The 15,727-nt window shown below is 43.4% G+C and overlaps 1 protein-coding gene and 1 long non-coding RNA gene across 7 annotated transcripts; one reads left to right on the top strand and one right to left on the bottom strand.

Annotated features, from left to right (window-relative positions):
- Positions 1-450: 450 nt before the first annotated feature.
- Positions 451-15,599, top strand: LOC115278356. Of its 6 annotated transcripts, none has more exons than XR_003902828.1 (4): positions 451-939; positions 3,179-3,319; positions 4,685-4,760; positions 10,023-10,515. It is a non-coding gene; the product is annotated as an uncharacterized LOC115278356 (long non-coding RNA). The 6 variants fall into 6 exon arrangements; XR_003902829.1 differs by lacking the exon at positions 4,685-4,760 and adding an exon at positions 15,397-15,467 and having other exon boundaries at positions 460-939; positions 10,023-10,338; XR_003902827.1 differs by lacking the exon at positions 4,685-4,760 and adding an exon at positions 15,501-15,599 and having other exon boundaries at positions 461-939; positions 10,023-10,338.
- Positions 8,189-14,110, bottom strand: LOC115278353 (serpin B3-like). The gene is made up of 6 exons (XM_029922799.1): positions 14,092-14,110; positions 12,728-12,856; positions 11,838-11,955; positions 10,851-10,990; positions 10,178-10,333; positions 8,189-8,590 (listed from the first exon to the last, which is right to left on the bottom strand). The coding sequence occupies exons 1-6, from the start codon at positions 14,098-14,100 to the stop codon at positions 8,189-8,191; spliced, it is 954 nt and encodes a 317-aa protein (XP_029778659.1). The 5' UTR covers positions 14,101-14,110.
- Positions 15,600-15,727: the final 128 nt, after the last annotated feature.

Genomic DNA, 15,727 nt, shown 5'->3' with positions numbered 1-15,727 from the left:
TTAGCGTAAAGGTTCTAGGCGGAAAAGAAACACACAGAAAATGGTCTCAGCAAATTTGAGATAGGCAAAGATTTCTTAAATAAGACCAAATCGCAAAAGAAAATCCAGAAGCCATAAAAAAAAAAGCAACGAATTGGACTTCATCGTAAATGTAACCCATCTCACTGCCAGGGCGCTGGTCCTCGCGCGCGGGCCGGGTCGCGGGGATGGGGCGCGGGGGTCCCGCCTGGCCTCCCAGAGGCACTGGCCCCCGCCGCGTCCGAGGTGGCAGCAGGCAGGGGCCCGGGAGGCCGGGCGGGGGTCTCCGCGGTCAGCCCGGCGGGTTCCCCACCGCCCAGCATGCGAAGGGGCAGCCGCAGGGGCTTACCTGGGTGGGTTTCGGGGACTGCGTGCGGCGACGGTCCTGGTCTCCATCCCCGAGGCTGCGGACTGGCTGTGACGCTCCGTCCCTTAGCAACCACACGCTGGCGCCCTGGCAACACCACCTGCCGGCTATTGTGTGGTCGAGGCCCAAGGGGTCTGGTGACTCCTGGACGCATTCGCGGTGAAGTTCACCCACGACCAGAGGTGCCCCAACCCCGACTCCGGAGGACGCTTCCACGGGAGTCACGGAGATCGTGTGCAAACAAGGGGTGAAGGGGACGAGCCAGGGCCTCACCAGGCCACCGGCTTCTTGGTCAAGACCTACCCAGGTGTGGCAAGGTCAACTTAAGGAGGCCCGGAACCCAGGGTCACGGGCGCTCCCAGCTCTCGCGCGAACACGTCCTGGCGTGATCGGGACTCGGATGCAGGACCTGGGGGCGCACGGCGAGAACGCCTGTGGACTGGGCGCAGGGGGCGCCCGAGGAACGCTCCTGGGGCTCTGACCCCCGCCCGGGCAGGGCCAGCCTGGACGTGGCCATCCTGGTGGTCGTCTGTGACGAGGTGGAAGCAGCTTAGGTAAGTGTGCAAGGCGGACTGAGCCCCAGAGCGTCTGCGCGGTTGCTGCCCCCAGACGCTCCAGCTCAGCCCCTGCCGGCCTCTGCTCAGGACGTCCCCTTCCCTGACCCCCCTGGGTCGGTCCCCTGTGGCCATCGAGTCCACATATCCTGTTGTGCCATGTGTCCCCTGTGGTCCGTATGACACCACCATTGTATCCACGTTTACGGCCACAGCTGGGTGTGCCTCTGTGTCATGTTTCGTGACACATGACCCCGCGTCCTGCTTCCTGGGTGCCTGTGTGGCTTGGCCACCACGTACTCTTAATAATTGTGAAAGTGTTGGGGAGATAGACTGAAATTCTTGGCAAAGGTAGGAGAAAAAACACTTTTATTATTGAATAAGTATTAAACCAGAGTGTGACGCGTGTCACAGGCCATTTGCTAGGAGACTGGGAAAGCAGAAGGCGGTCACGTCCTGTTGCATAGCCAAGCAGATGTAACCCAGAGCATACATATTCTGAAACAATAAACAGTAACCAGTCCTCGAGTAAGGGGACCTGATAGCACCATGTATCACACTCAGTTCGCCCTGGGTGCATCTGGGACTTGAGGTGACCATCCGTGTTAGCTACCTGGCTTTATCCAGAGGAAAAACAGACTTGTGTCTTTAGGGTAGGAGGTAGTGTTTGAAACCTGGCCCTCTGATTAAGTGCCGACACCTCTACAAAACTGGGGACAGTGGGTGCTGGCCCAAATGAAGTTTACATTTCCAAGAGCTGGCTCCCAGGTCCTTGAGAAACGGCTTTCCGCAAGCCGTGAAGCTGACAGAAGGCTTAGTCTTCAAAAGGGTAATGCATAGACATTACAAAGAGGGGAAAGTGCTTAGAATGACACATTTTCTAGAGTAAATCATGAGAAAAAGGAAAGGAGAGAAATCGCTAATATTCAACAGGAAGAATTAGGTCTCTTATTTTTAATTAAAAATTTATTTTAATGTTTATTTTCGAGAGACAGAGTGTGTGGAGGAGGGACAGAGAGAGGGAGACACAGAATCTGAAGCAGGTGCCTGGCTCTGAGCTGTCAGCACAGAGCCTGATGCAGGGCTCAAACTGGTGAACCGCAAGATCTGAAGTTGGACGCTTAACTGACTGAGCCACCCAGGCGCCCCCATTTTTAATTTGTATTTGCCCTTACAGTTGTTGCATTGACTTTGCGTTTTTGCATTTACTATTAGGGCAGTTAGTCACAGTCTAGTTATCACAGCAGTCATATCTCACTCAAAAGTTTATGTAAGACAATGTGGTCATAAATATACTTTCAACTCTCTCTTTGAGCTCACTACATTTTTTGTTTTATTTTAATTAATTAATTAAACTTATTTATTTTTGAAAGACAGAGAGGGACAGTAGGAGCAGGGGAGGGGCAGAGAGAGAGGGAGATACAGAATCCAAAGAGAGGCTCCAGGCTTTTAGCTAGCTGTCAGTACAGGGCCCAATGATGCGGGATTCAAACTGGGACTCGAACCCATGAACTGCAAGATCATGACCTGAGCAGAAGTCGGACACTTAACTGACTGAGCCACCCAGGTGCCCCCGTTGTTTTCTTTATCATCGTGTTTACTGTCTTGAGCTGGCAGTACCAGATTTTTGGAAGTCAAGCCAGCAAGCCCACTTACTAGAGTTACAGAGTGTAGAAAATGGCGAATCCTTGTGGACAGTAGGATAATTGCAGAGTATTTTATTTCAGATGAGTCATGCCTTATTAAACCAAACCGTGGCCATCTTGCTTTTAGCCACCATATTAGAATATAAGGTGCTGTTTCATCAGTTTTGAAGTGTGATTGGATTCCAGGTAGAGCAGCAGTTCTTTCCAGGCTCCTTTATGTCTCTGCATCAGTGTTTGGAAGGGAGTGCTCCAGGGCACCGGGATGTGTAGGAAGCCCACCAAGGGTGTTCAGAAGGTCTGGCTCACTTGGCTCACACAGACTAATCCCCTGCATTTTAAAAATATTCCCTTATGGGGGCACCTGGGTGGTTCAGTTGGTTAAGTGCTCGACTTTGGCTTGGGTTTGAGCCCCACATCGGGCTTTGTGCTAACAGAGCCTGGAGCCTGCTTCAGATTCTGTCTCCCCCTCTCTCTGCCCCTCCCCCACCCCCGCACTCTGTCTTTTTGTCTCAAAAATAAATAAATATTAAAACAAAAACAAAAACATTCCCTTATGATTCTGTATTTGTGATGCATCCTGCGTCTCCAAGCAGATTGTAGCTCATCGCCACACCAGAAGCCTGTCACGGCGGGATGCGTCGGCGGAATGACTGGTACTGAGTGGTGCCAGTCCGCATTGCCTTCCAGATCACAGATGTGCCACTTGTGGACCGGGCAAACTCGTCACCTCCCAGGTGAAAATGCAGACAGTGTTCTGTCGTCATGTGCAGTTTCTCTTCACTTCACTTCAGTCTGACCCCTAAAAAAATGTACTAAAAAACACAAGCTATTGTTTTTCTTAAAGTTATTGTTAGATAAAAAATATAGGTCAAAGAGTCCTTCTTAGGGAAAAAACAAGTATATCATTAGTCTCAAGGGAAATATGAATCATCGTAAGCAATATTTTGGATTATGTGTGTTGCTGGTTTCCACCCATTTGGGTAGATAGTGATCAGGCACAGAGACAATACCATTCTTAGATGTTCAGATTCTAGAAGGCCGGGCCTGTCCCTGGGTTTCTGTGTTCTGGGACAGCCCTGTCCTCTGGGCAATCACTCACACAGCCATTTGTGAGGGGAGTTCTGGTCTATTCTATCTGTCATAATATGTCTTCCTGAATTGTTGCGTTTGCCTTTTTTATGGGATCCTTAGGTTTTTCCAATTTTTAGTTTTTGGATTCCCCACTAGCTATTTTCTGACCGATCTCAGGTACTTACGTCTAATGTACTACATTCATACTGCTAGTCTAGTTCCAGACCTTGAACTCTGCCTTGATCACTAACATGAGGGCATTTTCCCAAGTTTTGGCCTGCTTGTGTTTTGAATTCATTTCCCTTATTCTGGCCTTCAGGATGCTTGGCTTATTTATATATTTTTTGGTCACCCTATTATCTATGGGAACCCACTGCCTGATCTAGCATGGCACACTGGAGGGACAGAAAAATTGTTGGTTAATGGCGTACACTATACTACACACAGTGAGGCAGATAGTACACTTTTCAGATGTTTATTATGTCTTTTGTAGAAGAAATACAAGTGGGTTCTTACAGAACAAATGACAGGCTCCTGAGTGGCTTAAGAGGATACTCAGTCGTTCATTGATTTGTCACTTAGTTGCTGATCACCTGTGCGTGCTCCAGGTATAACAGCGTAAATAATTCAGACAGACTCCCTGTTCTGACAGAGTCGGTGGGATTGTACATTGAGGGTTTTCCCTAGAAAAGGACCATATCGTCTCATAAGGGAAGAAGGTTTGTATCCCTCCATTTATAAATAGAAATCATTTGTGGGTCTTGGCTTTCATCTTTGACTATTGTGAAAATTGCATCAAAAACTGACATAAAAATAGCTTGAAATACCATATGTTTTACAATGACATCTCATGGAAAATTATCTGGAAATGAATTTTCTCATTAAACTTCTTCAAATCTCAAATTAAAAGTTAAATACAGTCCTTTTAAACATCTCGAAGACCAGTGAAGGCAAGTTGGTAGATCACAGATCACAGAATTTCATTTTTTAATTTGCATTTTGATGATGCTTCTTGTGTCATATGACAGGAATCCTGGCTTGTCATTAAATATGGTTAATGTCTATGAAGATATTGAGAGTTGGCCTGGAGTTGGTAAGAATGAGGTTGGTCTTTTCTTTTAAATTTTTATTTATTTTTGGGAGTGAGAGAGAGAGAGAGAAAGGGACAGCGTGAGCAAGGGAGGGTCAGAGAGAGAGGGAGACACAGAATCTGAAGACAGGCTCCAGGCTCTGAGCTAGCTGTCAGCACAGAGCCTGGCACGGTGCTCGAACCCATGAACCATGAGATCATGACCTGAGCCGAAGCTGGACGCTCAACCGACTCAGGCGCCCGAGGTTGCTCTTAAAAACACATTTAATTAAGAAGCTTTTTCCACTCCAGTCCTTCCAGAAGCAATAGTAATTATGTGTGTTTTGTACAGTTCTCTCCCTCTTCCTCCTCAGCCCACTTTAATGAGGCATAATTTACATTAAAACAAAATGCATGCACTGTAAGTGTGCACGTCAGTGCCTTTTGAAAATATGAACTCCCGCGTAACTACCAGCTAATCAAGCTGTAGACCGTTCTTCCCACCAGATATTTCCCTTGGACTCTCTTACCATCAGGATCCTCCCCCGCTCCAGCCCCAGGAAAACGCTGATCAGCCTTCTGGTCATCTTGGGTTGAGCTCCGTAGATGTGGAAATACATCCATTACATGTTCTCTCTGTCCTGCTGCTTTTGCTCAGCACAGCATGTGGGAGGTTCGTCCTGCTGCAGGAGTCGGTGGTTTCTTCGTGTCTGTCACTGAGTACTGTTCATTGTGTGTGCATTCACCTGCTCATGCACATTTGAGTTATTTCCAGTTTTTTGGCCCTGAGAATCAAGCTGCTCTGAACATTTGGGTGTAGTCCTGTCATGGATACAGGTTTTCAGTTCTCCTGGGTAAAGATCAGGGTGGAGCTGCTAGGTCGTATGTTAAGTAAATGTTTACTTTTTGTAAGAAATTGCCAAACTAATTTCCAAAGCAGTCACTCCTTTCTGTGTTTCCCACTAGTAGTGTATGAGAGTTCTTGTTGCTCCATATTCTCTCCAATGTCAATATGGCCAGTTTTTAGAATTAAAATTAAAGTTTTGAGCCCTGTGTGATAGGTGGGAGGTGGTACTCTGTGGGGGAGGAACCTCGAAAGCATGTAAATATCCATTCCTTATAAAACTCTTAATTTAGTCATTTATTTATTTATCAATATGGAGTCATTCAGTTTTAGCCAATGAATTATGATGTATTACTTAAAAATAAAGACACAGTATTTGAGTTTTCCATCGATTTCTCTACACATGGCCACAGGGCAGGCAGAGGTGGCTGGTTGGTTCTCTGACCTAGAATAGAGACAAAACTGTTCAGTTTTCATATAAGTATCAGTTGTGTCCTCTACCTGATGTGATTCTGATGCCTGTGAGCCTTTGTCTTAAGTTGTTTGCTTTTATAAAGTTCCTTTTGAAATCCCAATTAAAGTAACAAGTAGTTTAGAGTTGTAGTCTAAAGGCATTCCAACAATCAATTCTTCAAACCGCCCAGAACACTAACCTAGTTTCACCTTCATTGAATCATTAGAAATGAGTTCATACCTATGGTGACACTCTGAATTTATTTAATACCTAAAGTTTTCTTTTAAAATACTACTCAGAATCCCAGGTCTTGGGCCAACCTTCTGATCCTTTTACATTGTCACCAATTCATTCGTGTCGTTTCTTTGCTTCAGCCTTGTCAGGGACCCCCGTGCCTCTCTGTCCATCGGGACGCCTGCCTGCCATCTTGCCTTCCTTTCTGGGTCTATTTGCCGCATGGTCGGTCAGTCCTCTTGACCGAGTCTTATCCTTACGTGGTGAAATGTTTACTTCCTCTTCTGTTCCTGGGCTGCTGAATCCTGCTGAAGAAAAATTAGACCTTGCTCAGATCCTCCAAAATTCACGTTTTATGAAATCAGCAGGGATTCAGTACTGACTTAGAAGGATTTGGAATGAATACAGTCCTTTAAGCAAAGTTGTATTCTAGGAACTAAAAATTGTCAATACCTGATCATTGTATGTTGATGTACTTGAGCCAGTTCTAGGCCCTCCTTTCTCATCACTTTATCTTTATACTCTCCCTAGGATCTCATTCTTGTCTTTAGTGACCTACTTTTTCTTTTTATCAAGTTTTAGAGTTCCTGAATAACTATGGTAAAACTTTTATATTGAGCATGACAAATTAAGAGCTTCAGATCATATCCTGCATCTAATCTCTAGACTCATATATTCTATTGCTTACTGGACAACTCCAGTTAGAGGTCTCAAAAGTAATTAAGGGCCGCCTGGGTGGCTCAGTCGGTTAAGCGTCCGACTCTTGATTTCAGCTCAGGTCATGATCTCATGGTTTGTGAGTCCAAGCCCTGTACCTGTCTCTGTCCTGACAGTGCAGAACCTGCTTTGAATTCTCTCTCTCTCTCTCTCTCTGCCCTTTTTTCACACATATGCACCTTCTCTCTCTCTCAAAATAAATAAAAAAAAGTAATTAAAATTCAACAAATACAAACCTAAACCCTGGATATTTTCTTCCTTCCAAAGCAAAATCTTCTTCCATCCAGTTGGTGGGGTAGGCCAGAAACTTGGACATTGTTTCTGGCTTCTGTTTATCATTTCTGTCATATGTAATGTGTTACTGGGGTCCCCGGCACTTACTTTACTTCCGAAGTAATTCTTACATATCTGATTTTCTCAGTGCCACTTCTGACATTCTGATGGCTTACTGATTAATCTCACTGTAGACTTTGTTCTTTTCTCTCATCCATTTATATCCCAGTCACCAGAGATATATTTTTAAAATGCTGATACAATGATCTCAGTCTCATCTTTGGAAAACAAACAAATGAAATTTGTACTGGTTTTCCATTTATTTTAGGACAGAATAGAAAGTTGTGAACATGACCTATAGCACCTTTCATGTCTGGTACCAAACTACCTTCAGCCTTATCATGCTCTGCTCCTCTTTTGAATTTTCTTTTTAATGCGATACTATATTTGTACATTATTTTTCCTAGGTATGGTGGGCCACCTGTATTTTGTTGAACCAAAAAAAAAAAAAAAAAGAAAAGCAACAAATAATTTGAATAAATGTTTTATTGGTAATCTGTTTCATAAAAGAAACTTAGACATGTAAGGGTCCTTGATATCACCGAAATTCAAATAAATGTGGATATATAGGTTAATAAGTTCTAATAGTAGATATGACTTTTGAAATAGGAGGTATTATTTCAAGTTTGGTAGAAGATAGAGTATTAAAATATCCTTTTACCTTCGGTTGAACATTTTGTCCAAAGGGGTATTAACATGGGGAGATTAAAGTAGGTTTACAGGTGTTTGTAGAAGGAAGGAGATAGACAGACAGCCAGTACATTCTTAGTGATGACAATGAGATTGGAAAGGAAAAAAGAGTGAAGGAGAATATGTTATTTTCAGCAAGCGATGTACTGGAAAAACTCCAGTTCTCCGTAGTGCTGGCAGGCTAGCTGTATCTAAGGAGAGGAGACTCTCCCCAAGAAGAGGATGCTGTTGGTCTTGTTGTGCTTGATGAAGAACAGAAAGGGGTGATCACAGTGAAAATGGTGAATTGGTGGTGATGAATACTCAACAGTTATGGCTGTAGAGGCTGCGGCCTCAGTGCCCTCTTCAGTCACCTCCACAAAGGACTTGTGCATGACTTTAGACACCACGAGGTTCAGGCTCCCTGTCATGCCTGAGAAGTTGGCGCTCTGTGGACTGAAGGCATCCACTATCCCCATGGCTATCAGCATGGCCTTGAGATCATAGCCCTCTTCTACCTTGAACCGGGGTAAATATAAATCCACCAAGCTCTCGCTCATATTCTGTGAGCTCGTCCACTCTGTTAGTTTTTCAGCGCTGAGTTGATCTTCAAGCTACAGCAGTAGGAAAAAGGAAAAATTGATGTGGTTCTCACTGGACAGCAAACATGATTTAACTTTGGACTGAATTACAGAAAACTTTTAACCATAAATGCACATACAGAAGGTTCAGTTTATTACATCTTATCTAAGGAGGCAAAAATAACAGTCATAAAAATAAATTATATAATTGAAAAATGTACTATATATTCACGACTGTGTTATATTTGTGTATATATGTATACATAAATACATCCACACATGTATAAATATATATATGTGTATATAAGGATATATGCATACATATATGCACAACAGAATTGTTAAATAAAATTATTTTGTAAGAAGGGAACTATGTCTCTCTTTTGTATGCTCCCCACGTGGCATGCTTCATTTTCAAATAGACTTGTATTCATTACTTTTTACATTGTAATTCAAATAATGATTATAATATAGGTACTACTTTTTTCCTTTTTCTTGCTTGATGTATTTGTAAAGATTTCTCATATAGATATATATTTCTCTAAACAAGTTTAAATCATGACACAATATTAACACTAAACTGGTATTCAAAGTGTACATATTTTTAAGCATTCAGGCTGTGTCAGTCCCTATGTTGACCTATCGGTAATGCGAAAATGCACCATTGTTCCTTGTTTTGAATTTTTCAATATTTTGGGCACCTGGCCTTGTTTGGACTCATTAAGATCCCAAGACTGGGATTCCTGATGTCATTGATCAAGAGGATTGCTGAGCTGGAGTACAAACAGGGTCATGACTCTTCGCATGAGTTGCCATATTGCTTTCTGTGAGGATCGCCAAAGCCCAGCGTTAGCCCAGGGTCTATTTTGGATGCGACAAGTTCATGGGGACTTGGGCAGCATCACGGGCTGTTGGAGTCACTGCGAGCTGACCTGTTTGGATTGTCCTTAATACGCCAGATACCATTCTCGGTATTCTTATATACCGACTTCATTATAACAATCTTAAAAGGAAAATAATCGTCCCTCTACACACATCTTTTTTTGTTTGTTTTCCTTGAGCAATGAGATTCTGAATGACTTTTGAGCTCCTAGCAACAGAATACTTCTAAATTGAAAAGCTAAATCTGTTTGTCCATTATCTGCAAGACCACTGTGATTTAATATTTAAAATGTACCCTTTGTTGTTTTAATTTGCTCATTTTGTTTATGAGTGAGCTTGCAAATATTTCCTTGTGTCACCTACCTATGAGTGTTTATTTCCTTGTCTTCACGTGAATAGACTGGGATATGTTAGAAGTTCTTATGGTTGCAAAATATTCACGTTAGTGGACCTAGGTAGGTTTCTCAGAATATTAATGGGACCTGCGACATTGAGATGTTCTATATAATCTTCCACATCACACTGTGGCGTTTAAGATATTTACTTTTTGGATACCAGATTCTCCTTAACAATTCTTTTGTAGGCTGTTTGCAGAGAAGATACGACGTACTCTGTACTTGAACTCTGTGGGCCACCACCACCTGCCTGTGATCACTGCTGCAATGAACCGCCCGTCCAAGCATTGCCCTGCTGGGAAGTTAGGCAACAGTAGGAGGAATTAGAGGTACAAGATTTTACCTTCTGCAGACCGTCCACTTCATTTGGCAGCAGCAACACCATGCTTAGATCCTTGCCTTTGTATGGTATTTCCAGGATCTTGGCCTGTGCATCCTCCAGTGAGGTGAAATTAAAGATGTCGAACTGTTTCATCATCTGCACGGGTTTGCTTGTATCCTGAGGTAATTGATGAGGCAAACAAACGCCAGTGAGACATTATTCAAAATAAGATAATACTGTTAAGATACCAAACACATCCTCCTTCTAAGAGATGTTAGAGAAAGTCTGTGAATTTGGGATGAGTTTCTTCTAGTATCCCCAAGTAAATAAGTCAAAAAATAAAAGAAGAGGAAAAGTCAGCCATGAAAAATTCTGTTTTCCACCTGCAGTTGTACATGCTATCAGATAGGAGTTGAAAGTTAACATTCCAGGTATGACTGTGTTACATTATTATAAATAAATTATAGGGGCACCTGGGTGACTCAATCTATTAAGGGTCTGACTTCGGCTCAGGTCATGATCTCAAGGTTCTTGAATTCAAGCCCCACATCGGGCTCTGTGCTGACAGCTCAGAGCCTGGAGCCTGTTTCACATTCTGTGTCTCTCCCCTCTCTCTCTGCCCCTCCCCAACTCGTGCTCTGTCTCTTTCTCTCAAAAATAAATAAACATTTAAAAAATAAATAAAGTATAATACCTTGTTCAGCCAAAATTTTTCCTCCACTGTATTTTTTTTATCAAATTTCTTGTCCCACTGCCCTTTGAAATAGACCGCGTTCACCAGAACCAGAATGGTAGACTCAAGAGTATTTTGGGGAAACAGATCCTTGATTTTTCCTGCAAGAGAAAGAACATCAGAGGTCTGTCATGGAGGTACAATGGTTTGTTTGGAAGATGCTTTGAAAGTTAAAACTGATCCTTAATTATTCGCACAAGTCACCACTTTAGGGACCGTGAGCAGTAATTCTCCAGCCGCAGCCTTCCTCATAAGCCTCAGGTTATCCTTGCTGGAGACACCGCCGCCTGTCATGGGAAGGGTGTTCCGATTCTCTGTTTTCGGAGGACTTCAGTCGCCTCACACTGACTAGCGATACACTGATTTCAGCTACTCTTGCAAGTGACGCCATCCCCCTCTCCCGTCCCTGAGTTCTTCCACATTTCCACTCTTCACTCCTCCCTCCCTCCCTTCCTTCTGTTTTTTCAGCTTTGGGCTCACTACTGTGAGGAAATAGGGCTTGATTGCTTTTTAGGGCAAATGGCATGAATTCTCTAATCTGCAACATATGCCCACCCTAGGCTGTCAGACCCACTCCCCGCGGGGGTTTCCTCTTGATCTCCACTTTGGGAGTTGAGTGGATGTGAACCCAAGATGGGGTCAGAGCAGAGTGCCGGGATTCACACATATACTGTCATCTCTGGCCCAGAGCAAACCCAGATGGCCAGCCATGTTCATGTTTCTCATAGTTGTCTTTCTGTTCTGCCCCCTGGGCTCCCCTTCTTGCTCGCCACCGTTACATGGACCACTCCATCACCGCCAGTGCCCTTCTCCATCCTCTCTGCTAAGCCCCCACTCCACCCCACTGGCACCCCATATAGTGTCAAGAACAGGTTTCGCACACAGCAGGGACTCAAAAGTGTTTTGTTTTGTTTTGTTTTTTTCAATGGGAGATCTCCTGTACTCTACCATTAGTTTGGCTTTCCACCCAGGAATTAATCTTCTTGCAAGTTTCTTCTGCAGCATTCTTAAAATCAACAGATTCCACACTGGCTAGGTAAAATTTCTTAATGTTATCCACATATTCCTTTGACGTGGGAAGGAAGGGAGGACAGAAAGAAGAATTAAGAGTAATTTGTCAGTAAGTATGTATTCCCAAGTTAGTTATCTTCAATCTTGACAAAATATAGTACAAAAAATCTGGACCCAGAAGAAATCTACTTTTTCTTGCCCATGCATATTTTATACGGTTACCATGTGGGTAACGTGAAAAGGCAGTACAGGCTGGTGCAAGAATCAAGTCTTTGAGGGGCAATACCTTCTGGACACAGGTTAGGGCAGAAGAGGCTGTGGGTTGCAGACTGCAAAGCATGGTGCCCCAAAGGAGATGGTGTGCTTCTGGGGCCCCTCACCAGTACTGTCAGCCCTTAGGGTTCTCGCCTTTGCTTATGTCTTCCATTCCGAGCATTCGGTATTCCCCGGTACTTACCCAACTCTCCTTAGAGACTCACAAGCCTGCCCTCTCATGAGTTTCCCATTAGTCATTGCCCATCAAAATTTATACGAGGTGATGGAATGGTGTCAGATCATGGCGGGGGGGGGGCATTTCATGACATCCTTTGCTACTGAGCCTCCTCTTAGGATATAAAGTAATCCCTAAACCCACACGCTATACTGGCAGATTGTCAGGTTCTAGGACACTTCATCTGGTATAGTTGAGACAAGAGAATATTGCATGCCGTGTAAATGGTCTCCATGTGGGTCAGCCAGTTTTATCCGCCTTACTCTCTCCCATTTGCTCATTGAAAGAGTAACGACTCAGACTTCAAAAAAAGTGTGGAAGGCCAGGTGAAACTTACTTGAAGAAACCGAAACGTATTTGCTCCATAGAGCTTGTTGGCAATGTTCAGTTCATATGCATCAGTGGGTTTCTTTAATTGAGTCAGAAGCTTTTGAAATTGGTGGTGCACATTTTCCAACTTTTCAACCTTCAAATATCAAAAAAGTAAGCTCATTGTATTCTCTGTCAATGTAAATATAAATACTAACACCGTGTAAATCTGTTAGATCCAGAGCTAAAGTTTGGTATTCCCACAGATGACATTCATTGTTATTCCCCGATTTTTGGTGGATTTACTTAAATATTCTTCAAAACCTTTACATTCAGTCTCTTCTAGGAAATTATTTCTTCCTGCTCTAAAAAGTCCAATCTTTTCACTTTTGAACTGCAGGTGCAGTAGCATTCCACCCCTGGATTGTCTTCTGATTGGTACAAATGGTTAGGTTAAGCTTCCCACCCAAACTGAAGCTCCCTAAGGACTAGAAGCGTATTTCATTTTAGCAGCCATCTGAGCTGCTAAATGTATGGTAATGTTGGACATGTATATTTCAGTTATGTTATGGCATGAAGCACTGTGCCCTCATAGATGGTATTATGTTCTAAGGCCTACTGGCCGTGACCTTCAGTCATGGTGGTCATACTCTTAAGTATAGGAATAGTATGTGCCTGGTAAGGGCTTTACATTGGTGTCTCTGGGTCTGTAGATGAATTCAGATGAAAAAAAGAAACTCAGAATTAAATAAACTTTCTGAAGAGACAGGGAGCAGAGCCAATTTTTGAACCTAAGCCTGTCTGAATCTAGACACTTCCACTTGCTAGCTAAGAGTTTTGGAGCATAAGGCTGTAAGCTATATAACTCATATAATCCTTTTCCAAAATTTACTTGGATGTGTGCTTATTCCTGTTAATTCCATTTATGAAATAATTAAACTTATGTTATTTTAGCAACAGGGTTGTGATCACTGTAATTATTGTTATTCCATGATAACAATACATTGAATTTATCGGGGTTTCCAGTAATCTAGGCACGGTTGTAATGTTTTATGTCTGTTTGTACGTACTGAGGCAGATTCTTTCTTACTCCCAGTTCACTGGGATGAGGTCATTGTGCCTCAGAGCAATTGTGTCTTGTTCATGTTCCCAGTGTGAACAGAGAGCAGGAATTTGAAGGTCATTAAGCACAGTACTGATCTCCCCTCCAGGAACAAAAACATGAAATAAATAAGTATGCAATATGAAATGAGAAACAACTCTGTCCAATCTACTTTGCCTAAGATTTTTCCCTAAAAGTTGTCTTTTCGGTTTATCTGAAATTCCAAGTTTAAGGTAGGACCCTCCTGGATGTGTGATTCTCCTTCTCGACCCCGGTGCCCTGTGACTCACGTGATCCATAGTGGTTCCTCTCTCGTTCTCCTCTGTGACTTCGTTAAAGTGAAAGACCTAGAAGAGGCAGGAAGTGGGACAAGAAAACTACTTAAAAGATCTGGAAATAAAAAAGAAAGAAAGAACCCAAATACAGACAAAACCAAACCCCAAACTTTGTATGTAAGCATTTGGTTCTTGAAAAACCACAGCAAAGCTGATTGATCACCAGCTACGTCAGAGAGTCCTGGTGTTGTTACTCGTTGCACCCAGGAAACGCGAGGGTGTTTCCCGTGGATTTAAGCCAGCGCATCAGTTCTACCATTACTCTTCCATGTAAGCCTGTCCTCTGTTTGTCCTGCAGTTGTGGGAGTTCATCCCAGCTCTCAGAGGCAGTCTAGGCACAGGGAGGCAAATGGGGCAGAGCCCAAAGGAGGGCGTGTCGTCCCCCTCCCCCGCAGCTCTGTGCTCATCCAGTCATGGGGATGCTGGCCTCCCTCCTGTGCTACAAAACTGGACCTGTGGTCATCTGCACCCAAGCCAGTGGAGGGCTCCCTCTAAACCAGTCAGTGTGTGAGAAGCTGACACCTACCTTCCCAATTTCAAGAGCAGTGTTTTCTTTGGCTCCTAATTGGATCATGGCTATTGCTGCTGAGATGGAGAAAGGGGAGTAGAAGATGTTGCCATCCTTCTTCAATATCTTTAACTGTTGGAACACATCCCATGCGAAGTGGGTGTTTGCTTCACTGAGTGAATTCATGGTGACCTTGAAACTCCTAGAAAATCATCAGATTCATAGTATGACTTTACTGAAGGGAGGGTTCCTTAGTCTATAATGAAATTTTCTTTAAATTTTTTTTTAAATGTTCATTTTTGAGAGAGAGCGAGAGCTGGGGAGGGACAGAGAGGGAGAGAGAGAGAGACAGAGAGAGACAGAGAGAGACAGAGAGAGAGAGAGAGAGAGAGAGAGAGAGAGAGAGAGAGAGAAGGAGACACAGAATCTGAAACAGGCTCCAGGCTCTGTGCTGTCCCAGAGCCTGATGTGGGGCTCGTACCCATGGACCATGAGATCATGACCTGAATTGAAGTCAGACACTTAACAGACTGAGCCACCCAGGCACCCTGGTATCATGAAATTTTCTTAAAAGAAATGACTTCTCTATGGATTGTGGGATTCTGGCAACTAAAGTTTTTCTTTTTACTTTTTAACCTGACGGGTTATGTGTAAATTTCATAATTAGACAACTATCAAAATTACTGTATGTAAAAACAACTTTTGTGAAAAAGTAATGGCACATCTTTCTTTCTTTCTTTCATTACCGACAGGACTAGGCCTGGGTAGAAAATGTGTTATTGCAGATACGAACACAGATTCAGGTAATAATATACAGCCAGATCCCATGAGGCACCTCTCTGCCTTTTCCTTCAAGGTTCCGTGGGTGCCTGACACTCTCCTCTCAACCTCCACCACACATGGTCCTCAAGGAGCATCGTTTAATCAGAAGTAAATAAATAAAGGATAAATCAGATGAAGAAGGTGTTTCAACTCTACCCTGGCAGAATAAGTACAATACAATCGCATGGAATGAAATAGATGCGTGCTATAAAACACATAATTACCGGTATTTTCAGAAACGATTCGAGTTCCTAAGCGGGA

Source organism: Suricata suricatta, chromosome 14, assembly GCF_006229205.1.
Source record: "Suricata suricatta isolate VVHF042 chromosome 14, meerkat_22Aug2017_6uvM2_HiC, whole genome shotgun sequence".
NCBI lineage: Eukaryota > Metazoa > Chordata > Mammalia > Carnivora > Herpestidae > Suricata > Suricata suricatta.
Note: the sequence above shows the minus strand (reverse complement) of the source record. Positions and strands in the feature narration are given on the sequence as shown.